We start from the raw sequence: 22737 nt of genomic DNA on the forward strand, positions 1-22737 counted from the left end.
TCAGCTTTTGTTGAAAATACCCAAACGTTCACAAAGTTTTGAGGTTTACCCGTGTTTGACTCGACCAAATATGAAATCAAAAACATCCTCTAGCGGCTGTTGGAGAACAGAAAGTGTTCAGAGACTTTACACTCTTGCATTATTTTGGTTTGGACAGCACGAAACCAGACTGGAACAGAGGAAATTGCTAATTTAGAAACTGAAGGAAAACGACTGAGATCGTGAGCTTCACACCAAAATATACGGTGGACTCCTCCAAGTATTATGTAACCCCTAGAAACAAAATACTTGTGGATTGGTGGTGTAGCGCATTCAGAGTTTCACTCCATCATTCAATGGATTTTTGACACAGAAATGTTACGCTATGGCCTATACCGTCATGGGAAAAACAGTTGACAGTTGTCCAGTAAACGATTGTTCTGGAAAAAAATTAATCGCCAAGCACTGTTAGGTGAAAATCACTCAATCAGGTTTATTCAATACCGAACACACAAGATCAAAAACTCATGAACAGGTCAGATTAAAGGTCCAAGTGAACCTCAGAGTTGGTTCTGTGTGGATTCTGACAACAGCTTTATATCAATGATAAGAAAGGACAGTCTAGCTCCTGAGCAGCTGCAGAAAACAGCATCTAACTTTGGGTGTGTTGCCTCCAGACGTCCATTTGGTGATTAAAAATGTCCACCACAGTCAAACCCTCAAAAGCTAATTGCTAATAAAACTGTCTTTTCACACAGCGCTGTATCCAAGCAAGTCTAAAAACATTTTGTTGCCTGCCAGGAATCCTCTGCTCCCTTTATCATGTCTTGGGCTCTTTCATCTTAATTTGTATTTTCCTCCCTTAGCTCATTAATATTAATATCTAAGGTGTCATCCAGATGACTTCCGGATCCTTTCAAAAACCAAAGACACAATTGGGAGGACATTCTGAGGATAAATAAGAACTGGCTGGCATTAAATAAAAAGAAGGCATTCACAGATCCTCATTCGGACTGAAATCTGAGTGCGCCGTTTTTCGCAGAGCCACTAGAGGGCGCCACATGACGTTTTATTCTGCTAACAGTCGTAGCTAACCTATAAAAACACCAGGTGTTAAGAACTTCACAAAAATTCTAATAAGAATAAACGGAGAGGAAATGTCCTCCACACAGTGTTGTACAACAACTACATATTATTAAATCATTCATACATCAACATCTTAGTCATAGAAACACTTGCTGCCTCTGAAGCTAATCCATCTTCTTGGCAGCAGAGCCAGCGCTCCTCTTGTAGCAAACGATCTGAGACATTAGGACAAAGCTGAGACATGTGGACAGTATGTGAGACAAAGTAGTTAAAGATCCTCCGCTCTCCTGTAAGAAAAAACGTTTCACAAAGCCGTTGTTTAAAATCCCAAATAAAACAGAAAAAGAGTACAGCATCCAACTGTTTCCAACTGCTTACCTGTACAGAAACAACGGCAGCACCAAGAGCACCTGCACATGACAGCAACGCCGACAGGCTGGACAGCTGCCCTGTGTGGCCATTCTGGTGGTTTGTTACAGTTTGCACAACCTGGAAAAAAGCAATAAGGACACACATCTGTCCGCATAAAAGAGTCCATACATCTGCAGAAAGAAGAGACTGATAGATCGCTACCTTGCTCAAAATGAAAGCTGCCTGAGTGGAGGTGTACATCACTCTGATGACGACCGCAGCCGCAAACGAAACCAGGAGGAGGATTGCGCCACCAAAACTCAAGAGCAGTAGCATTCCTGACACACACACATAAACATTTCTAAGATTTTAATTTTACTCTTCACCCTAGCAACACGAGAGAGAAAGCAAGACCTTTTTTTGAATTGATAGTTACAAACATGGTTAAAAAGTTTAATTTGAAAAGACACCACAAGGTGGCGCTGCAGGAAAGCCTGCAGGAATCTAAAAGAAAAAAAAGAAATCACCCTACAGACGATGGATTCTTTACATTCAACGTTGTCCAGATGTTTCATGACTTTTGAGCCTCAGTTCTGTGAACAATAATCCAGTTCAGAGTTGCACCCAACTGAATATTGCTATCAGTGCTATCAGTGACTGGCAGTGTGTACAGCTGTATTTTCTTTTAAAGTGCTGTGCATACACACATTTCACTACTTTGTGAAACATTTAACCAATAAAAGGTTTGCCATTTAAAAAAAACACCTGTAGCAGGTCAAGGTAGCCATGAATGATCCCAGCCATGGGATACTGGTACGTCGAGGTGTATAATTCATTAACTAGGAACTGATGATAAAATAACAACCAGCATGTCCGCTTCCCTTCATTTTCTAGATTTAGGATGAGTACTGATTCAAAACTGACCTTTGAGGGTTTCACCGCGATAATGCAGGATGAGGAAGATGATGGTTGCCGTCTGGGCCAACGTGAAGAGCCTCTCAGCCCAGGCACTGTGCAGGAGTTCAAACAGAAAACGCAGACACACCGATAAACATACTCTGCCAGACATTAAACAGAAAAAGCTTCTTACTCTGCAGTGTTTGGACACTAATAGAACCGGAGTCTTTGAATCTGAATGCAGTCATAATGGGGAGTGCAGACCTGATAAGCTGAATATTCCGAAAATGGACGGCCACCCAGGGAGCTGTACTCCTACTCCCGGTTGTATTCATAAAGCAAGTATTTACAAATGAACCATCTAAGTGCAGCAACACAGAGATGAATAGCAAGTTAAATGATGAGATGGACCTAGAGAAAAGCTTAATGTAAATCAAACTGCAAAGTAAAATAGAAACAGATGAAATGAAATCAGTCCTCAAAACTATTAGATCAAAAAGCCGGTAAAGACAAATATAAAAACCTCCTGAATAGTTCAGAAGCAATTGCATATTTTACATTAAAAACATTGCATAAAGTGGCAAAAAATACAAAGCTAAAAAAAAGACTTCAAATATTATGATAATGATCATTAGTTCCTACATTACACAACCAAAATGATTACATTTAGGGTTTGAAGAAAGAAGGCGGTGGAGGTTTTCAGGAAGTCCAACACGACTTCTTTAGATTTCACAAGAAAAACTTTATTATATTTGAAAAAAAAGAAGAATCCTCTCCACTCAAGAAAACACAATAAATGTAAAAAAATAAAATAAAAAAAATAAAATAAAAAAAAAACCTATCAAGGAAACTCACTAAAACTCAAATCGACAATAACACACACTTAATCTAAGAAAATTAAGAAAATATGTGTTAAAGAAATTAATGGATTAAATTACCAAACAACTATGAGTTACAAAAAAGTGGAGGAAACTGAGACCTGAATCAATTTAGTTTAAAACGCCACAAAATAACATTTAATAATTCAGCTCAATAGTCATGCCATTTGGATATGTCTAAATATAAAACCCTAACCCTTACTGTGGGAAATTCCTGTTATGTTTCTGTTGTGAAAGAAATAGTTCATATAAGTACAGAGAAAAGATAAATGCTTTGTCGAAACCCTAAAAGCAATTTAAGAAATCAGTAGCAAAGAAATGAGTTCATCCATCCACCAACTCCAACGCATTTCTGAGGATCTCAGAAAAGAATATCTAGTCCCTCCGCCTCAGATCCCCCTAGGTGTGAAATGCCCAGAAGACCTACAACAGGCAGGTCCCTGAAGGCATCCTGACCCAAAGCCTGACTGGAGTCCTTCTGATGAAGCGGCTCTGTGCCCCTGTGAACCAGGACGGAGGGTCTTCACCATATGTCTAAGACAGAGCCCAGCCACATGTAGATGAAGCTCAATTCTGTTCTATTTGATTTTCTTCCCTCTTTTTCATTTTTACACAATCAATTTACAACACAGGCCATTTCAAGTACCTTACTACAAACAAATCTAATGAATGTACAGAAATACATAACCCATCTAAAGACAGACTCAAATTCAAAACCCTATTCCACTGCAGTCTTACTAATAATTGTAAAAGCTTTCTTTATAAATGCATGAAACAAGTCACTTTAAAACAGAACAAACATTATTATTCTTATCTGTAGTCTCATGTTTTTGTCCTCTAGATGTTTCTTTTTGAAAGCCTCAAACCTGATTAAATCCAGCACACTCAGCGGTGAGCCGCACCGATCTAGATCCTGTCCAGAAATGTTGTATTATTTTTGTATCTTTTTTTATGATGAAGATACCCTGACGTTTGGAAGAAAATATTACGGAGCGGATCAACCGTCTCCCGCGATGTTGGTTTATTTGACGGTTTTTGTGTCAGCAAGCAGAAAATGCGAACAAAGTCACAAACAAATAACTGAATACCAACCCTTGACTTCCTTATTAAGTGCTTATTGATTACTTACAAGAACGGGAAGTTGTTGGCTGCAGCGTAGACAACCGGACATGATAAAGCGTAGAGCTGCAGCAGGAAGGCAGTCAGACTCAGGCCTTCTGCACTTCCTCTCCACAGCAGCTTCAGCAGCTGAAGGAACTGTGCTGCTCAGGACAGGTGAGAGACGTGGAAACAGAAAATGAGAGCGGAAACGTAAAAAAAAGTGCTCAGGAGCTATTCATGTTGACTTTAGCTACTGTTTGGTTATCTTGTATGCAGCTGGCTGAATTCATCAAACATGATTGCATTATAAAGTGGAAGCTTGCTGAAAGCTCCAGCTTCTGCATGCAGGCAGCATGATAACGATGTGGCTTCAGGTCCAGGCCTGGTGTCTTTGTTCAAAGATTGAGACATAATCTGTCACTGTTGTTTATCTGAGTTCACAGGCTCTTGTTCTAATTAGATCATTGCTTTTTTATCACAAAGTAACAAAAAGTCAAAGAGCAAATTTAGACGAAGGCTCATTGGAAATAAAGGCAGCCCTGCAGTGCCTTGGGAAAGTAATCATTCCCATTTAGTGAGAGTGGATGGAAAACATAAAAAGTTTTAAGTTTTGGTACTGGATTTTGAAATCATATAAATTATTCCATGTTTTAGTTGGAGCTGGCCGTCTGTTTAGGGCTGCTAAAAAAGTTCTCCCACCTGAGCTGGAGGTCTCTGCAGCTCCTCCAGTGATAAGGCTTACATCTTGGCTGTTTCTGATAAATGTTTTTGTTTCTTGACCTGATGGTTAAGCTGAACATTTTTATTTGATGCACCGAACCGTTGCAGGCTGATCTATAACCTAAACCTGCATTAACCTTCTCCATAACTTAATGCCTGACTGACTGACTGGTCTGATTTGGTTTCAGTGATTCTGTTTCTGTTCGCTAATTTTCTCCAATAAACGTCTGAGGCCTTCATTATAGGATGCAGGTGGTTTATTTATTTTAATTGCATGAACTCTGAACTATTTTTGGGACATGAGAAAGTAAAGAGCAGGACATACACATGCAAGCTGCACTTATTAGATATATATATTTCCAAAATATATAGATATATTTTGCAATTTCCAAATGAAGCTGTACTTGATCAGTTACATTAAATCACAATGAAATAAACTGAAGCTTGTGGCTTTAATATGAGAAATGTGTAAAAGTTTAGGGTTTTTAAAAAATTAATAAGACATTTTTGTTGTTCTTATTTTCTGATATAAAACAATCTTACCCAAAAATGTGTCCAGTATGATCCAAAATCCGACAATTTTGTTCAACACAAACTTTAGACAGGGAGCTGGAAAATAATAATTTTCAGAAATAGCGATTAAAAAACAAAAAATGCAGATCACATCAAATTATTGAACCGCACATTAAGTAAGGTTCAAATGCTACTTCCCCATGCATGGCTCATTAAAGTCGCAATACGTTTGCAAGAGCAACATGTTCTCCACTCCTCTGAGGCCGCCATATGCCGCGCATCTGGACCCCCCCCCCCCCTCCTCTCTCTCTCTCTCTCTCTCTCTCTCTCTCTCTCTCTACTTTGACATTTCTCCTCAAACAGACTCACCGTGCAAATGCAAGCGGACAAAAAGCTCCTCGTAGCATTTCTCTGGCATTAAACGGCCCACAAGGAGGTCTTTCAAGGGAGACGTGTCCATCGTGGGCCAGCTGTGGACGGGAATGACCGGCTGGAACAGGGGGAGTGGTCCAACGCTTCCCAGATATTTACAGGGGGCGCCACAAGTGAGCTGTGACGCTGAGATCAGAAGAAAGCGGTCCGTCCTTTTTATTCTCGCTCTTAAGAAGAATTTAAATTAAAAAAATAATAATAAAAAAATACCCTGCGTGTTTTTAATGACAGAATATTTCAAAAACTGCAGGGTTACTTCTGTAACCCTAAGGGGTCACGAGGCAGACGGTAGCCTAATCAATTAATAAGCCATTTGTAATGACGTCATCAGACTCGAATTCTTTCCACGGGATAAAATATGGTAAACTTGTGGTACTGTTTTATATAAGTGAATTTTGTTACCAAAAAGTTTTACCTTTAACTTATTAATGATCTTTTAACTGCTAATTAATAACCACTTGCTAATTCTAGTAATATTCAAGTTTCACACTTTGACCCTTGGTCTCAGAAAGGGAATAAACTTTATATAATAATGAATATCCTAATAAAAAATTTTGTCTTTAGTTTTATGTTGTTGTTTGATCAGTTCTGGAGTTGCAAGATGTAAATTATTTAGAGCTGCATTGGGGCCAATAGGACGGGTTCACCCACTGTTATTCCATTATAAAATTTTAATGCTCGTATTCAAACTGGATTATAAATCCTATCTTTGCGTTAATAATTTATAAATGATTAATCTGTAACTAATGTTCATCTACCACACTGATGTGGTGACTGCTTCACCGACAGTCTGCATGCTCACTCAGTTTGAATCTGGTTTGATCTGGATTAAAATCCTACTTCTAGTATAAATGTAAAATTCAGATTGAGGTCAATATAGAGAAGTACAGGAAAAACAGTGACATACTTTCCGCTGTCAAATTTCAAAATGAGTTTCGCATGAAACAAAAGAAAATGTACAAATGACAAATGTTACGACAGAAATATGTCAAAAAAGTCAATAAAAGATTTTCCAACAATTTCTGGTTAACACAAATACTGCATGTTGTTATTAAAATTAAGTTCTATTTTATTACAGCGCTATGACCAGTTTACTTTTCACAACCAGGCAGCCATATTCCTGAAAAAAAAACAATTGCTCTTAAAAACAAGCATACTTTAAACAAGATTTTGTCTCGTTTCACTGGTCTTTTATTATTCCAGTTAGTCAGTTTAGTCAGAGTTAACGTTTGATAAGATGGAGACACAAGTTAATGCGCTGTGGTTTCCTTTTGGAGAAAATGTATTTAATATTTAAAATATTATCAGAGGCTGTAGTTGGGGCTATTAGTAATGTCACAGTCATTGCTGCAGACAATGATTGCTCAGTTGCAATTGGACACAGTATAAAACAATTTAACTGCCATGTTGTGTTAAAATTAAATAATTCTTTGTTTCATTTCTGCCCATATTCTTGCAAAATAAAAAACAAACAAACAAACAAACAAAAAAAAACAAAAAAAAAAACAAAAAAAAAAAAAAAAAAAATATATATATATATATATATATATATATATATATATATATATATATATCTCATTCTAAAGAAGTTGTGGCAGAAACTTCTTTTGGGGGAAATAAGCCCCCAAAAAGGCTTATTTCCAACATATATTGCAAAACAACTGCTGAATAGGCAAACTGTCATTTAAAATTATGTAATTATTAGAAAATAAATCATTCAGCCTCTTCGTCACAGTCACACGGACACAAGGGCAAGTGCATTGACCATCTTTGGTCGTGTTCAAAGTGGGACTACTCTGAAAACAGGAACTGTCCTGGCTAAAACGTAGATGACCGGAGTTTTTGTTGCAGTCGGCGCGTTTTCAGGCAGACAACATGTGTACTGGAAAGTGCTCCCTTTTCGTTGCGATCTCTCTGTACCCCCTGGTTCTTCTGTCCATCCTCTGCAACATTTTGCTCTTCTTTCCTGACTGGAGCACCAAGGCTGCCAAAGAGGGACACATTACAGATGAAGTGAAGTACATGGGAGGATTCATCGGTGGTGGTGTCCTGGTGAGTAGTTGGTTGGTAAACGAGACTCCAAATGGAAAGGTGTTGTAGGCTTTGTGAAATAATTACTGAATAGAATAGTTTTTTTGGATAAATTAAAACATTTTTCACACCTTTAATGGATTTCATAAATGCTTTTGTTGTCACATAAGTCATTATCAAATGTCTTAAAACCAAGTCAGAAAGTTTGCGCTGCTAAAAACCTTTACCTGACTCGTGAACAATTCTCATCGTGCAAACTGAATGCAAATCACCCAATGTGTCACAACACAGGCGCTGATCCCAGCACTGTACATTCACTTGACTGGAGAACAAGGCTGCTGTGCAAATCGCTTTGGGGTGAGTTATTCTGACCTCATTTAAGGTGAAACAGAGCAGCAAATACAAGTTGTAACCAAGTTAAGGGAGATCTGCAACAAAACAGGATAAATTCAGACTAGTTCAGTTGTTCCTGAGCTGAAGAAATATGCTGCGTTGTGCTGCATCACCGTTGCACAACACCAAGGCACTTTTGATGCAGATAGCAAAACCACAGCTTACCAAAGCATGTAAAACATGCGTTTCCTCACTTTTGTAGGTGTGGTGCTACAAAAGTGAGGAAACGCACTTTTAATGTCAATGGCACTGTGGCCATTAACATTAGTGTAAAACAATCAAATATTTGCAAATAGTTTCATTGTGTGCATATATTTGCTGCATAGTCAAATCTGATGAAAACATATGTAAAATCTGTGGTGAAGAGAGGGAATCTGTGAATATTTTACCTGTTTAAAGCGAGTGAAAAAGGAGGTGAACTCATGATTAACTATTTTAAAATTGTCTTACGTTTTAAACTGACCTGTGCCTCTCATTTAATATCGGCAGATGTTCTTTTCCATCATTTTTGCGGCAGTGGGTGCGGCTGGTGCCGTATACAGCTTCATTGTGGCGTTGCTCGGCTTCTCTAACGGGCCTCTGTGCAAAACCTTATTTGGCAAATGGGAACAACCGTTTGCAGACAAGTAAGAAGTTGAAATGCATTTGTGTCTGTTCTTGTTGAGATGTGGTCATTTACGACCTTTTTGTCTTATCCTCAGGGACCTGAAACATCTGAAGGACTACAATTCCTGGACCGAGTGTATAGAGCCAAAGAACGTGGTCCAGTTCAACATGGGTCTGTTCATCACCCTGATGGTGGCCAGCGTTCTGCAGGCTCTCCTCTGTGCCAGCCAGGTGATCAACGGCCTCGTCGGGTGCATCTGTGGAACCTGCAACGACAAGCAGGTCAGAAAGAGCTGTGACTTCACACCGTCCTAATTTCCACTTCCTCATTCAGACGTGTTTTCACTGTCTCATTTCTTCTTCTTTGCAGGAAGCCTGAGTTTGTGGGCATGGAGAGTTCAAAAAGCTTCCGCCGTGCAACACCTGGAAATACGTTCCTGGTTGCTTTTTAAAGAAAATGCTTGTCAACATTGATGTTCTCTTCAACTCTGTTAGCTTATTATTTCCACAATTTAATACGAATGCTTGATTCTGCTGCAGCGTATTAATCTGGCGGGATAAGTGTTGGAGATATCCATGCACATAAATTGAATAATGAAATAAAATGTTTTAACAGACAGCACACTTTTGTTCCTCGCGTTAATATTTTGGAGTTGCCATTTCTTTTCTTTTCAGTCAGCACTAATAAAGTCTCAGGTGAAACAAATGCCTGCTAATAGCTGCAGTCTGTGCAGTGACGCCTGCAGCCAGAGACATCAGATAAAAGTAAAAACAAAAAAAGAAAGTTAAGATGTGGATCTTCATAACAGAGAGCATTTTTTTTTATGACTGCTAGTTGTATTTGAAACCGAAAAAAGCTGTGAATATCCATGAGTCTTTCATAGCGTTAGATGAGGCTGAAAATAACAATGGGCTTGTCATAAGGCACTCGTAGAGAAAGGGGGTTCCAGTTTTTCAAGGAGCCTTTCATGGTTGTAAATCTTATCACAGTGAGTAACACTGCCTCGCCCAAACGTTACTCAGAGACCAAGCTTGTTTTCCAATCACTCACTTCCTGTCGTTACTAATTAAAGACAATAACCTTTAATCGACACCAGAGAATCGACGAGAGATATGCATCACATCCAAAAAGTATTTGGTCGTTCGTAGCCTGGATGTTTTCCAGGTTTTCGCCGAAGTCAGACATGTTCTGTTTGTCTCTCGCTCCTGCAGCTGCGTGTGCAAAGTTCAACAGCTCAAAGCTCCTACTGTGACAGAGTAAACATTACGAGCTAAAGGGCCTTTAAGGAATGTTGTGGGTGTCACACACACACACACACACACACACACACAAAAACAATCAATCAAAATAATCAGCTACACCGAAATACAAACACAAAACTCTTTTATATCATTTATTCAGCATGTAATCACTCAGAAAGTAAAACTTTGTGCAACCACGGGGACAGCAGCCCAACAGCACGTCTAGCTGAGGCGATCTAAATGCGTTGATATCCTCAGCCATAAAAAGCTTAATGTCCACATTAGCTTTACTAGCCCAACAAAACAACACTCTGCCCATCTCCATGACACCAGAGAGTGAGTCACATTCACTTCTGCAGCCTATCCCTGACTCTGTTTGTCTTTCTTATCTTATCAGATTTAAACCTCCCACAGTTGAGCCGTTTTCAAAAGACACCCCGTTCCAAACTGGTCTACAACTACCAGACCTTCCCAGAGTCAGAGAGCAGCAGTCGCCTGAGCTGAAATTTAAACCCAAAGGAAGTTTTTTTCTTTCCAGAAATCGGCCGACATGTGTACTGGAAAGTGTTCCCTCTGCATTGCGGTGACTCTGTACCCGCTGGTGCTCATTTCCATCATCTGTAACATTGTGCTGTTCTTTCCTGATGGGAGCGTCCAGTACGCCAAAGATGGAAACATTACAGATGAGGTGAAGTACATGGGAGGAGTGGTTGGAGGAGGCTTAATGGTGAGTTTTTCCTATGTTCAGCTTTAGGGTATCTGTCCTGTCTAGTGTTTTCTTCTTCATTTTAAGGTGAATCACAAATACCACACGAATCTCACTGCTAAATATTTATTGTCTGCTGAGTAAATGTTGCCTTTGCTATATTTTCAGTGAACAATTTATGCATTCTGAATCTGACCTCATGATAAAACCAGAGTCTGAATACGTGCTAACTTAACCTCCCACACAGGTTCTGATCCCTGCACTTCACATTCACCTGACTGGGAAGCAGGGCTGCTGTGGAAATCGCTGTGGGGTGAGTCAATCAGGAAGCAGTGAAAACAGCGACAGATTAACGACGTGAGCTCCTGGATAAAGTGCCTATCAGACATAAAAGTTTCAAACATTTTATTGCGGAGTTAAATAAACATTACACGAGTCACCAGAAGAAAATATCCCCCAAATATATGACAGATATGGAGTCAAATTTAGTCAAATAATGATTCCAACTTAAATGTACAGTAGCTACTGTATTTGTGAGCATTTTACTCCAAGCATACATATGTTTCCAGATCCCTTTATATTGATTAAACTAATAAGCATTTACTGTGATCAACTGCATTTTCTGACAAACTTTAAACCATAAAGCAAAGTCTCAATAACATAAACCTGGAGCTTGTGATGACAGGACAAAACGTGAGAAAGTTTATGGGATGAAAATAACTGTACAATATAATTCGGAGAGATAGAATTTATTCTGGTTTTTATCATTGTTTGAGGACGCCATCTTGGTTTCAGGAAGGATTTGTTTTTTTAAATAGAGGAAGTATGGTAGGGCATCAAACTCCCCAAACCTTCATAAGACTTCTTGCAAAGATTTTGTCTGCTGATTTTAGACTCCGGTCTGTGATCAATCTTCCCATGCAGACAAGACAAAGACAAACAGACAAAATTTTGCTCGTAATTTGTTTAGATTTGAGTTTATGATTTTGCGTGAAAACCAAACACACATTGATGTTGTTGACGTAAACAGACAACCCGGGAGCTTCTGCTTAACTCACGCCCCTCTCTCTCCCCTAATCTTTGCAGATGTTCCTATCTATCGCTTTCGCTGCGGTGGGCGTGGTCGGTGCCCTGTACAGCTTCGTCGTGGCCGTGCTCGGCTTGCAGAATGGACCTTTGTGTAAAGTATTACTGATTTGGACGAGGCCTTTCAAAGACAGGTAAGACCCAGAACTCTTAAGGCGCTAATGTTTGTGTTCTGCCTGTAGCGTAACAGCTTCTGTTTTTCACAGTGACACCAGTTACCTGGCCGACAGCTCGAAGTGGTGGATGTGTACCGAGCCTGAGAACATCGTCCAGTTCAACATCGGACTGTTCAGCACTCTGCTGGTGACCAGCGGCCTGCAGATTATCCTCTGTGCCACTCAGATGATCAACGGGCTCTTTGGATGTCTGTGCGGCGCCTGCATCAAGAAGGAGCCTGGGATGATCTGAAGATTTAAAACCAGCAGGTACCACATCAGCCTTTTCTCATTGAGATTTCAGTAATTCAATTTAAAGCATGAAGTATAAATGAATGCCACACATAAGGCAATTGTTAAGATCCTGACTGTTTAGTTGTTTTGGAGTTTACTTTATTATTCTATGCCTTTTCTTTGATTACGTAGTTTTACTTCATTTCAGTTCTTCGTGTTTATTTCTTGTGTCTTGTTATTCTTAGTTACTCTAGTTTTATATTTCTTTAGTTATTCTTTGTTAAATGTATTTCCTAGACTCCAATGTACTCTCCCCCCTCACGACACCTACAACCCGTTATCTTATCAGTCTTGAGTCTTTTATTTAGCATTCCACAGGATTTAAGCACCTTATCCTCAGTCACTCCTCGCCTGTTCCTCTCGTCGCTTCCATAGGTATTCTCCTTGTGTCTCTGGTTCCCGGTTTTGAATTTACCTGGCAGGCAGGAGTTTTGTTATCCATCATCTTTTTTCATTAAAACTGCCATCAACTCAGCATCTCAGCCCCTCTGCATTTTGGTCCGCTTTCAAAGACATCACATTATGACAGCTACATTTCCGCGTTCAAACATTTGTTATTGGTTTTATTATTTTTTTTATATATGTAATTTGAAGTTTTCATTAATCTGAAAGCCATAATCAATACAATTCACACCAGCCCCGGCGCATGGTCATCAGAAAGCATTGACGCTGGGTTGTTCTTTTTTAATTTTCACCTTGGAGTGGCCAAATTTCTATTATTCCTATCTCGATTTAATAGGGACTCTTTGCATTGTATTTGTCTCCCACCCATAGTCCCCCGCACTTTTTTCAGCCATTATAGCAGTTTAAGCCGCTGTTAACGTGTCGTAACGTGTTTTTCCGAGCCACATTTAAACGCAACATGAGCGTTAAGACGCCCGCGCTGCACCGAGTCTGATTCAAACAAATTAACACCTGTTGTCTCATTCTGGGTCCAATGAATCCAAGTTTCTTTGTTTTATTTAACAATAAACAAATGTTAATACTTTATTATGGAATATGAACTTGATTTGTTACTGTTTGTGGTCAAGTTTGGTCAATAATGGAAAAATGAATAATTAATACCAACATATTTAGCAAAACTGCTAGTTTGACAAGTTTAATCAGAGTCTAAACGTATTTAGTTGTATATCAATACTGCTGTTTTAAGTAGCTACTAAAACAGTAAATAACTGAAATCTTAACGCTCCCATTTATTTTTCTCATTCCCAGCTGCTGCAAGCTTCTCACTGGCGCCCCCTGCTGCATCCTTTAACAATAAGAACTGCAGAAGGCTGCAGAAAGTCTCAAAACTAAAATTTGGATGTTTTTGTCCATTTTATGCTTCCTGCTTTAGTACTACCTTGCACTTACATTCAATAGTCTTTCTGTGTTGAAAAACTATCATTTTGCTTAGAAGAGGCTCATTTTATACCCATGTACAGGTTTGCAATTGTATTTTATGCCATTATTAAATTAGGATAACATTCTCAGAGACTGAGGATATGAAACACTGGACCTGCTGAGTTGTTTGTAAAATTCAGTGACAGAAGTGAAATTTGCTCAGAGAATCTTGATTTTTTTTAAAAGAAAAAACAACTTTGTGATGTTTATGTTCTATGCCAAAAACGTTATTGCACTTATGGTGAAAGAAATGATAGTCCGTCCTTATGCGGCTTAAAAAAAAAAATGCAGCTATGTTTTTATCATTTATTTTTATCAAAAAACTGTAACCTCTGTTTTATAGTGTTTAATTGTTAAAGTGATTTCCTTAAAGAAAAACAAATAAAATACATAAAAACTCCCAAGATCTGTTTTTTTTTATTCATGTATTATTTAATGCATTTTAATACCAAACCATGTTTGCATTAAAATGTAGGTTAGTCAGCAAATAAAAACACAGAACATGGAATTAGGCTCAAAGGGCAAATAACAAGGCAGCTTATATGTTAATTAATTTCTTATTTATAACATAAACCAACACAGGAGAGAAGTGAACAGCAGGAGTCAAATAAAAGAACAAAACCAGCATGAAAAAAGTATTTGGAAGTAAATGTTTTCTGGGTGTTTTTAATGGAATCTCATGAGGTTTAAAAACACTTAAAAAGTACAGATGAAAACAGATGAAAGGAAGATTTCTCCTGTTTGCAAAATGTACAGAAAAAGGCTTGAGGAGGTTAAATGGCATTAAAACATTAAGGTTCCTTAAACAAGGAAAAGGTTCTTTAAACAAGGTTCCTGCATTTTTTTTCATGTAGAAAAATAATCCAAGCTTGACTTTGAACAGTTAATCTGTGCTTACTGTTAAACTCAAAACATAAAAAAGTCTCAATGTTCACTTGGGGCTTTTGGCAGATATCTCTACATTTGGCGGATATGGGAGCCAAGAACAATAGAGTGGAAGGAAGGAAATAAGAAAAAGTAATGAAAGAATTGAAAAAAAGAAAATGGATTTGTGACAAGGATGGAATATCAGAAAGAGGGAAAGACACAAAAAGAACAAGAAAGGTAAAAGAAAAGTTAGAAAGAAAGACGAGGGAGACAGAAGGAGGCATGGATGAGGAAAAGAAAACATTTCACCAAGGCATAGGTTTTAAAAACCATACGAAACAGAAATATTCATCTTTACTCATTCTTTTTCGTATGGAGACATGGAAAAAAATTAAATCAAATTCCAGGTTTCCACAGACTAGGAACTCTGTTTAAATAAAAACACAATCATCTGACTACATGTTAGGCAGCCTATATCAATCAATATGACACTTTATGATCACCTTTTTCACAACGCCTTAATGTTAGCTTGAAAACAGGAGTTAATTCATTAAAGTAAACCGCACCGTCTAACGGAGCCTTCCTCACACTCGTGTGTCTTCTGGCGGAAAGTTGTGCGGACGCCATGTTGTTGAGATAGGAGAGAAACGACCAGCTGGAGTGTTCACAGCTACAGGACTTCACTGCACGCCTTTTCCTCCGTCACATGTTCAGTAAAACACTTCAGAAACCAAGTTATAAAATCTAAAAACACCGACCATCCAGATAAGGATACATGTAAATGCTGCATCACAGCCGGTTTAAGGGCAGTGCAACTGAGGGAGTGTGGCAGTTTGACGGAGCAGCTCAGTTGTCGAACTGCTTCATCATCAGCTTCCTGCTGACCTCGTAACCCAGGAACAGCGCTCCGTTAGCGGGGAAGCAGCGCACGATGGTGGGGGTGAGGCCGGAGTACAGCGCCCTCACTCCTAAACACACCGAACAAGATTGGAAACGGATCAGAAAGCGGAACGCCACACGTCTGCAGTTCCTCCCTGTCCTGCCGGTGCCTACCTTCGGAGCGAGCGATGGTCATGAAGGTTTTGAAAAACCCCGCCTGCTTCCTCGTCATGGACATGACCTGAATCCGAGATTTGACACAGTCCATGGGGTAGACCACCAACCAAAGGCACGCGCCCCCGATGCCGCCGCTGAGTGCGATCGGAACCGCTCCTTCAGCACATGCAGCAAACACAAAGTTACCGCATCGGAATCGGACAGAAACGGAGTCATCGTTCCGCTCCCAGTACCTATATCATCTTTTTCACATTCCATGTAGTCTGCGAATCCAGTCCTGCAGACTTCATAGGCGCCAAAGAAGCAGAAGTACCCGGGAACCTCTCTGGCTATGGTGGTGGTCAGTCCCTGGAAGAAGCCCTGCGGACCCTCGTTCCTCATAATGGACTTCACCACCGACCACACCGAGCTTCAGACACACCACACACATTTTCACTCTGACATTAGCCGAGCTCATGTACACACACACACACACACACACACTGCAGTCGGTCTACAGATGTGTTCAACAATCATTGACCACACTGTTGTGCCGTTCATGCAGTCGGTTGTGTGCATGTGAAGCCAAACTATCTGCAAGTCCTGCTGTTAAAAATAACAATCTGAAGACGCTACAGTTCACCAAAGGACACACTGGCTGCATTTCTATTGACGATATAATGGCAAAAATTAAACTTTCGTAAATTTTTCATTACAAAAATGAATTCCCTTAAAAAAAAATCTTGTTTTTCGATAAAAAGCTTTTGTGCTAGCATGAGGTGGTTTTTCGGCTATACCGACATTTTTGTATTTTGAAAAACTCCAATGGAAACACCTTTTTTTTATCATCAGACAGGTCATGCGATCAACAACCAGACCTTATCGATGGTGGAACAGCTGGAGAAGATGACAGGAAGTGGAAGGAGAATGCTGGCATCGTGGCATGTTTTTTAATGACTTGGCGCATAAACAAACCTATTAATATGTGATTTCAATTGCGATTCTTATTAAATGGAAACACCACAATTGCAAATTTGTGTTTTTCCGACATTAGTGGAATATTGTCAAAATTTTGCACACATTTGTCATGAAGATGCAGCAGCAGACTGGGCTAAAGAGAAATTGAGAAACGTTTTATAGACAGATGAACGCAAGATTTCTCCTGTTTGTAAAAAGTAAGACCTGCGATTAATTTCCCTAAATCCAATTTACTTCACTTTAAAATAAATTTAAGTCATTTTAAGGTCTTAATTTCAGATACATAAATTTAAGGCTTTTAAATACTTTTTAAGGATGCACGGACACCCTGGCATTACATGGCTGCATTGTATTTGTATAAACAGGATTGAACAGGAATGTGTGAAAGTGAATTTGAAGCTAAATTTAAGTCTTGCAACCGATTCCTAATTAGATTTAAATCTAGACTTTGACTAGGCCAGCTCGCCTGTCCCTGCTGAAGAAAAGCATCCTGCAGAATGATGCCGCCACCAGAATGTTTTTGTTTTTGCTATACACAACATTTTGCATGTAGACTAGAAAGTTTAGTCTTCTAATAAATTCATCAAATAAGATGAGATTCAGCATATTGTTGGGTAGGGCTGTAGCGATTCACTAATCTTACGATACAAAATGCAATGTTCTCACGATACAATATATATATCACGATATTCAGTAAACGGTACGGTTCTATAGAGTTTTAAGATTTTCTGAGAGATTTTAGAGGGACAGAGTGATTTTGGAGACATTTTGTGACTGTTCCATAGACTTGCATTAAATTAATTGAACTGATGGTGTAATACAGGTGTAATAAATGTTTTGTTATACATTTTTGTTTAAATGTTAGTTGTGTGGCTTTGTGTATTTGGTAATGCAGGAAAGGAACCTTTTTTTGTCTTACTTATAATAGATAATGTAATTTATTTCATTTCATTATTTCATAAACTGTAACTGGTTGTGTCGTTACATGTCATTTTTAACGTACATGTGCTTGTTGGAACACGAGGGATTTGAGTAGGATTTAATGCATCGACACTCACGGATGGAAAATCGATACTTTACGAGGGAAAAAAATATCGATAAATATTGTAGAATCGATAAAATTACACAGCCCTATTGTTGGGTGTCTTTTTCTAAAACGTAAGTATGTGACCACAAATATAGTCAACTTAAATAACACTGTCAAAAAACAAAAACAAACAAAAAACAAAACATACTTGTTGCTTTTGGCAATCTTTCCAGACATTTCCATCTCATACATGGCTTGTAGTCGACACTTCACCAGCTCAGTGGGGCAGAGGACGAGTGAGGAGAAGATAGAAGCTACAGAACCAGCACAGGCTTTCTGCATGTTGCTGATGAAGAGGGAAGAATAATCAAAACCACACTTAGAAACTGGACATGTACGTGTACTCCTTTTACTGTTAGAGGCATCGAACCTCAGCACAGCGTCGTGGTGCAGTCCAGCTGCAAAGCGGATGACCTGCTGGCAGAAGCCGTAGCTCATGAACAGAACAGAGTTCTCTGCGATGTTGGCCATCAGCGCCGGGATGGTGCCCTGGTACAGCCCACGCACGCCATCTTGTTTGTAGGTGGAGAGGATGCAGTGGATGGAACCCCGGTACAGAGAGGGAAAGGTCTGCATCTTTACCTTCGCTGTGTCCAGAGGCTGACCGCTGAAGACACAGGCAGCCCCTCCTATGACACGGGGGCGAAACCACACACAAACACAAAAGAACGAGCTACACATTGTGCAAGGAGAGATAAGGATCTGAGAGCGATGCAGACTGTTGCACTCGGCTGAGGGGAACAACCAGCAGCGAGAAACGAGCCGTAAAAAGTCAGGCGTCATCAGAACGATCATGTGGGGTGTCAGACACATAACCAATGAGCTGACATCTTATTGTCACTTCACGCAGTTCAGCTCCGGTTTTATTTCCACTAAAAACAACATTTGGTTTAGCAGCTCAATCAATACCAACATTGGAGCAATCTGACAGAAACTAAAGTGCCTTTAAGACATGTACGGCGTATCGCGACCACAGACTTCTACGGATTTTATGCGATAGACCAATAAAAAGTAGTGCCGAAGTAGAAGAAAATCAATGCATAGTTCTTTTTTTTTTCAAAATAACTGGATTTGCATTCAATCCTGCAGACCCTAAAAGACTTGCAGCTGTAATTGCAACAAAAGGTTGAAACTTTTAGAGTGGTGATTATTTGTAAAAAAAAATTTTGAACCATGTATAATTTTTTTCCTGCTTCACAATTTTATGCCACTTTTTGCTGGTCTTTCACATAAAATTCCAATGAATTTTATGTTTGCGGTTGTAAAATACGGAAAAGTTAAAAGGTGAATATTTGTCCTTTGGCGAGGCGTTGTAAATACTGCCCGATACACTTCGTGTCAAGAGTAATTGTTTGCACACCGTTTAAGGCTTTTAATTACCAATTGCTCCTGCAGAGAGATCGATGATGGCCTGGATCACTTGGTGTGGAGCCATGATCATCTGAGTGGATTTCTCCTTCTCTCAGCAACCTAGAGGCAAGAAAAAAAAGCACATTTTGTTTCAAATCTCCAGTTGTGAGCAGTTATTCAATACTTGGCTGTCTGCAGGAATGTGTGCGCCTCATCTAAGGACTGGATCGGGTCAGAGAGCACCAGCTGAGCTACACTTTTTTTTTTCTCCCCCCCACACTTGCAGCTGCTATCATGTGCGAGTGAGTTTCAGCAACCAGTCACCATGACCCCACACTGTGTTCTGGAGGGGTTAAAAAAACCTTGAATGTTGGTGAAAAAAATACAAATAAATAAATAAAAAAAACATTTGCATTGATAATACAAAATGCAAACCCACATAGCTTAATTTCCCTGGAATTTGTCTTTGTTGTTTTCAACATTTTCTTCAGTTTTTTTTTTAACATCTTATAAGACAAAACCTTATTGAATTTATACACACAGCGTTCCTTTAAGTCGAGTAAAGCAGCAGATAGAAGAGAGAGAGTGACCCCTTTGACCCGAATATGAAACATGAGCAGCCGAATCTCTGTTGGAACAGACCTGTCTCTTAAAAGAGCTACCACTAGAGGGCGCCAGGATGCAACCATCTGTCCAGCATCCAAACCATTTTAAATGGCGAATATGTGCCAATATGTGTCTTTTTCTACTTCACGTAAGAACAAAAACAGTCAAATGTGACTTTTCTTTGAATGAGTTTAGTTTGCTATACAAAAGCTGAATGCCAAATAGAAGAAAGTAACTATTACCCCTCAAATTACACATTAACTCCACTTTGAAGTTAAAACGGACTGTTAATTGCATATACAAACCTAGCAGGACAGCGACGGCTTCAGAACAGAGCATCAGAGTATCTCAGAGGTTGAAGTCAGAGTTTGTGAGTCAAACATTAAGAGTAACGGTGACCCTGTGAGCTGCTGACCGACACTAGCATCCACGGTGGGCTTCATGGTTTGTGTTAATGCTATCTCATGGCGTCCAACATCAGCCCCGAGTTCACCGACAGAACCCAATGAACGGTTCGGCCATCAGAGATGTCAAATCGACGGGAGATGATGGGAATCTAAGGTTGTTCCCTCATATCCGAGAGGGAGCAAAAGCTACAGACCACTCGCTCTGATTTAAATTCCAGGTACCAAATCTATCCACGTCTACGCGACAAACAAATGTACGTTTGCAACGAATAATACCTTACGTTAACACAAGTAGTTTTTGTTTACTAAGAATACAAAAGGATAGCAGGTTAGACGGGTTTTATTTCACGCGGTTCTAAGTCTTAGCATACGTAACGGTGGGTTTGAAAATATTACGGTGTGATTGTGTTTCTCCTAATTTAAGATCTTTGATAGGAGACAGCATGGCACAGAGCGAACTACAAGTTCCGGTACGTCGTTTTTTTTTTATTCCAAAATAAAGTTTCCTCTGATTATAGGAGAGTACAGCGCCGTCGTGTGTTACATTTGTAAATACAACGTGCCTTCCAATCCGTTTATCTAATTTCTATTTTATGTTAGAATCCCAAACTTAAACGCGTTTAATTGAAATTCAATCTGATAGATTTACACAAAATAATACATAATTGTAAAGTGGAAGGAAATGGATAGCGGTTTTCTTTTTTTTACAGTTAAAAATATGAACACTGTAGTATAATGATGTGTTAGTTTTCTGTCACACATAATACAAAAACAAGTTCAACGAATATCAATGCTTCAGAATCTATTATCGTTTTAAAGAAATTGAACGCATCAATGCAGATTAGTATTAGAATAGGTGGGAATATGGGCTTCCCTTCATATTAACCTGATTGTTTTTTTTTAGAAGACATTGTTTTAAATATATGGAAATTTCTTAACTAATTCTACTTATTTTAGATACACATGTACCAAATCCATCACAATGGATAAATGTTACATTTGGTGCATTGCATTTCTTCTTTTACCAAAAAACATCCTGCCACCTCAAAACTGACTCCTGCAGGAGCCATTATGAAATATGTAACAGTGCATGTGTCAAATGCAGTCCTATCAAGGACGTTCTCAGAATGTCCTGTTCTTGATCACAGCAATCCAGGGTACGCTGCGATCTCTGCTCTTCAAATGGCTTCATCCATAATTACCTTTCCTGATATGAGGGCTGTCTGAGGGAACATTTCCTTCTTTTTCTGAAGCAGGAACATCCCAAACTCTCAGGGCTGTGAAAAAAACAAGATCAGATTGGACTTGTTAAAGAGAAACACCTTTTATTCCCCCCCACCCTTTTTTTTCTTTTTTGAATCAGTGGACTGATGAGCTTCAGTTATGGCAGCTAGCTCTCCATAGTGATGACCTCAAGTCTCCTTCTATTTTCAGGTTTTGTTTACAGTACTATTGTTTCCCTTAACTAAGATTCCAGGAGTTGTTATTAGATTTTGGGTGTCTTCAAGGCTTTAATATTGAGGTTATTGTTTTTCTTTATCTGTGTAATCTGTTGTTGTAAAAAGGGAAACAGATTCCCTCCAAACTTTAGAGAAAATCGACATTTTTTTGATTTGAGGTTTTTGTTTTGTAAAGCAAGCAAAAAAAAAAATCTAAATCCATATCCCCTGCAGACAACACAGAAAAATTAACAGTATTTTTTTCAGACATTGCAGAGAACAAATATCTATTGCATTATTTTAAGATAATATATAGAATGCATGTCATTTTAATTTTAGGTCATTTATGATACATTAAAATGTCTTTTTTTTCAAGATGGAGTGATCATCCAACAAACATCTGGACTTTTTAAAAACAAGATTTGGCTCCTCAACATTAAATATGATTGTGAATTATTTTCTAATCCACATATGGTCAAACATCATAATTACAAAAAAAATAACTTCATAAATTATGTATCTACTTTTTGTTTAGGTAGAACAGAGCTAGTAGTATGTGGTAATCTTTTAAATAATCTGAATTAAAAATAAATAAATGAATAAGGAATGTTGTATTTAAAGAAATGAGTAGTACTGTAAACTATGAGCTCTTAGAGAAATGAAACACATCCCTCTAAGTCTTACAGTTTACAATAACAAAAACTGGTGGGAGATTTAGTCCCTAAAACTAAATTAAAAATCCAAATTAAAAATTTAGTTTCATGACTAAAAGTTGACTAAAACTGTCAAAATGAAGTATGGATCCAACAGAACAATGATCCAAAACTAGTTTTAAGCTTCTTAAAAGAAAAACATCCAGCCAGAGTTACGCTTTAAGCACCTTAATGGAAACTCAATGTTTGTGGGGTCTGTGAAATACAAATTTCCTATTGAAAATAAGTTGATGTTACTCACGGAGTAATAAGATACTGAAAATAAAACTGTCAATCAGCAGAAACCTCACTCAGTTGTTTTTTACCCCCAAAAACCTACCCAAACTCCATCTGTTAAACAGAGGAGGCGGGGATTAAATAAACTCTGTCGACAAGCTTATCCTTTAAAACTCAGACCTGTGG

General features: G+C 38.8%; 4 protein-coding genes across 6 annotated transcripts; 2 read left to right on the forward strand and 2 right to left on the reverse strand.

Annotated features, from left to right (window-relative positions):
• Positions 1-447: 447 nt before the first annotated feature.
• On the reverse strand, positions 448-6993 carry LOC103475787 (mannose-P-dolichol utilization defect 1 protein-like). The gene is made up of 7 exons (XM_017308704.2): positions 5895-6993; positions 5556-5621; positions 4321-4453; positions 2341-2426; positions 1639-1754; positions 1444-1554; positions 448-1352 (listed from the first exon to the last, which is right to left on the reverse strand). The coding sequence occupies exons 1-7, from the start codon at positions 5983-5985 to the stop codon at positions 1230-1232; spliced, it is 726 nt and encodes a 241-aa protein (XP_017164193.2). The 5' UTR covers positions 5986-6993; the 3' UTR covers positions 448-1229.
• An 839-nt stretch (positions 6994-7832) lies between these two features.
• On the forward strand, positions 7833-10405 carry LOC103475788 (transmembrane 4 L6 family member 4-like). The gene is made up of 5 exons (XM_008427659.3): positions 7833-8009; positions 8280-8345; positions 8871-9007; positions 9083-9269; positions 9358-10405. The coding sequence occupies exons 1-5, from the start codon at positions 7833-7835 to the stop codon at positions 9364-9366; spliced, it is 576 nt and encodes a 191-aa protein (XP_008425881.1). The 3' UTR covers positions 9367-10405.
• Positions 10406-10631: 226 nt separating this feature from the next.
• tm4sf21a (transmembrane 4 L six family member 21a) lies at positions 10632-14257 on the forward strand. The gene is made up of 5 exons (XM_008427660.3): positions 10632-10956; positions 11183-11248; positions 12022-12155; positions 12228-12446; positions 13683-14257. Exons 1-4 carry the CDS (start codon positions 10780-10782, stop codon positions 12427-12429), a joined length of 579 nt encoding a protein of 192 aa, XP_008425882.1. The 5' UTR covers positions 10632-10779; the 3' UTR covers positions 12430-12446; positions 13683-14257.
• slc25a15b (solute carrier family 25 member 15b) lies at positions 12335-21782 on the reverse strand. 3 transcript variants are annotated; one of them, XR_535361.3, is made up of 8 exons: positions 20082-20442; positions 19201-19290; positions 18191-18449; positions 17969-18106; positions 16010-16185; positions 15774-15932; positions 15287-15688; positions 12335-12425 (listed from the first exon to the last, which is right to left on the reverse strand). XR_535361.3 is itself a non-coding variant. In XM_081615332.1 (7 exons), the coding sequence occupies exons 2-7, from the start codon at positions 19259-19261 to the stop codon at positions 15567-15569; spliced, it is 915 nt and encodes a 304-aa protein (XP_081471458.1). In that variant the 5' UTR covers positions 19262-19290; positions 21386-21782; the 3' UTR covers positions 14264-15566. The 3 variants fall into 3 exon arrangements, 2 of the variants coding, with proteins under 2 accessions (XP_081471458.1, XP_008425883.1); XM_081615332.1 differs by lacking the exons at positions 12335-12425; positions 20082-20442 and adding an exon at positions 21386-21782 and having other exon boundaries at positions 14264-15688; XM_008427661.3 differs by lacking the exon at positions 12335-12425 and having other exon boundaries at positions 14264-15688.
• Positions 21783-22737: the final 955 nt, after the last annotated feature.

The sequence above is a fragment of the Poecilia reticulata genome, chromosome 14 (assembly GCF_904066995.2).
Source record: "Poecilia reticulata chromosome 14, P_reticulata-male-v2, whole genome shotgun sequence".
In the NCBI taxonomy this organism is placed as follows: Eukaryota; Metazoa; Chordata; class Actinopteri; order Cyprinodontiformes; family Poeciliidae; genus Poecilia; species Poecilia reticulata.

Excerpts from the sequence above, each read along its gene's own strand:
- slc25a15b (XM_081615332.1), bottom strand. The coding sequence starts at position 19,261 with ATGATCATGGCTCCACACCAAGTGATCCAGGCCATCATCGATCTCTCT. Across the intron at positions 16,186-17,968 it reads AAGATTGCCAAAAGCAACAA|CTCGGTGTGGTCGGTGGTGA; the intron begins GTATGTTTTGTT and ends GTGTGTCTGAAG. Across the intron at positions 15,933-16,009 it reads ATGTGAAAAAGATGATATAG|GAGCGGTTCCGATCGCACTC; the intron begins GTACTGGGAGCG and ends CATGTGCTGAAG.
- LOC103475788 (XM_008427659.3), top strand. The coding sequence starts at position 7,833 with ATGTGTACTGGAAAGTGCTCCCTTTTCGTTGCGATCTCTCTGTACCCC. Across the intron at positions 8,346-8,870 it reads GCTGTGCAAATCGCTTTGGG|ATGTTCTTTTCCATCATTTT; the intron begins GTGAGTTATTCT and ends TAATATCGGCAG. Across the intron at positions 9,008-9,082 it reads GAACAACCGTTTGCAGACAA|GGACCTGAAACATCTGAAGG; the intron begins GTAAGAAGTTGA and ends TCTTATCCTCAG.
- tm4sf21a (XM_008427660.3), top strand. The coding sequence starts at position 10,780 with ATGTGTACTGGAAAGTGTTCCCTCTGCATTGCGGTGACTCTGTACCCG. Across the intron at positions 10,957-11,182 it reads TGGTTGGAGGAGGCTTAATG|GTTCTGATCCCTGCACTTCA; the intron begins GTGAGTTTTTCC and ends CCTCCCACACAG. Across the intron at positions 12,156-12,227 it reads ACGAGGCCTTTCAAAGACAG|TGACACCAGTTACCTGGCCG; the intron begins GTAAGACCCAGA and ends TGTTTTTCACAG.
- LOC103475787 (XM_017308704.2), bottom strand. The coding sequence starts at position 5,985 with ATGGACACGTCTCCCTTGAAAGACCTCCTTGTGGGCCGTTTAATGCCA. Across the intron at positions 5,622-5,894 it reads TGTCCGCTTGCATTTGCACG|CTCCCTGTCTAAAGTTTGTG; the intron begins GTGAGTCTGTTT and ends ATTATTTTCCAG. Across the intron at positions 4,454-5,555 it reads CATACTGGACACATTTTTGG|CACAGTTCCTTCAGCTGCTG; the intron begins GTAAGATTGTTT and ends TGTCCTGAGCAG.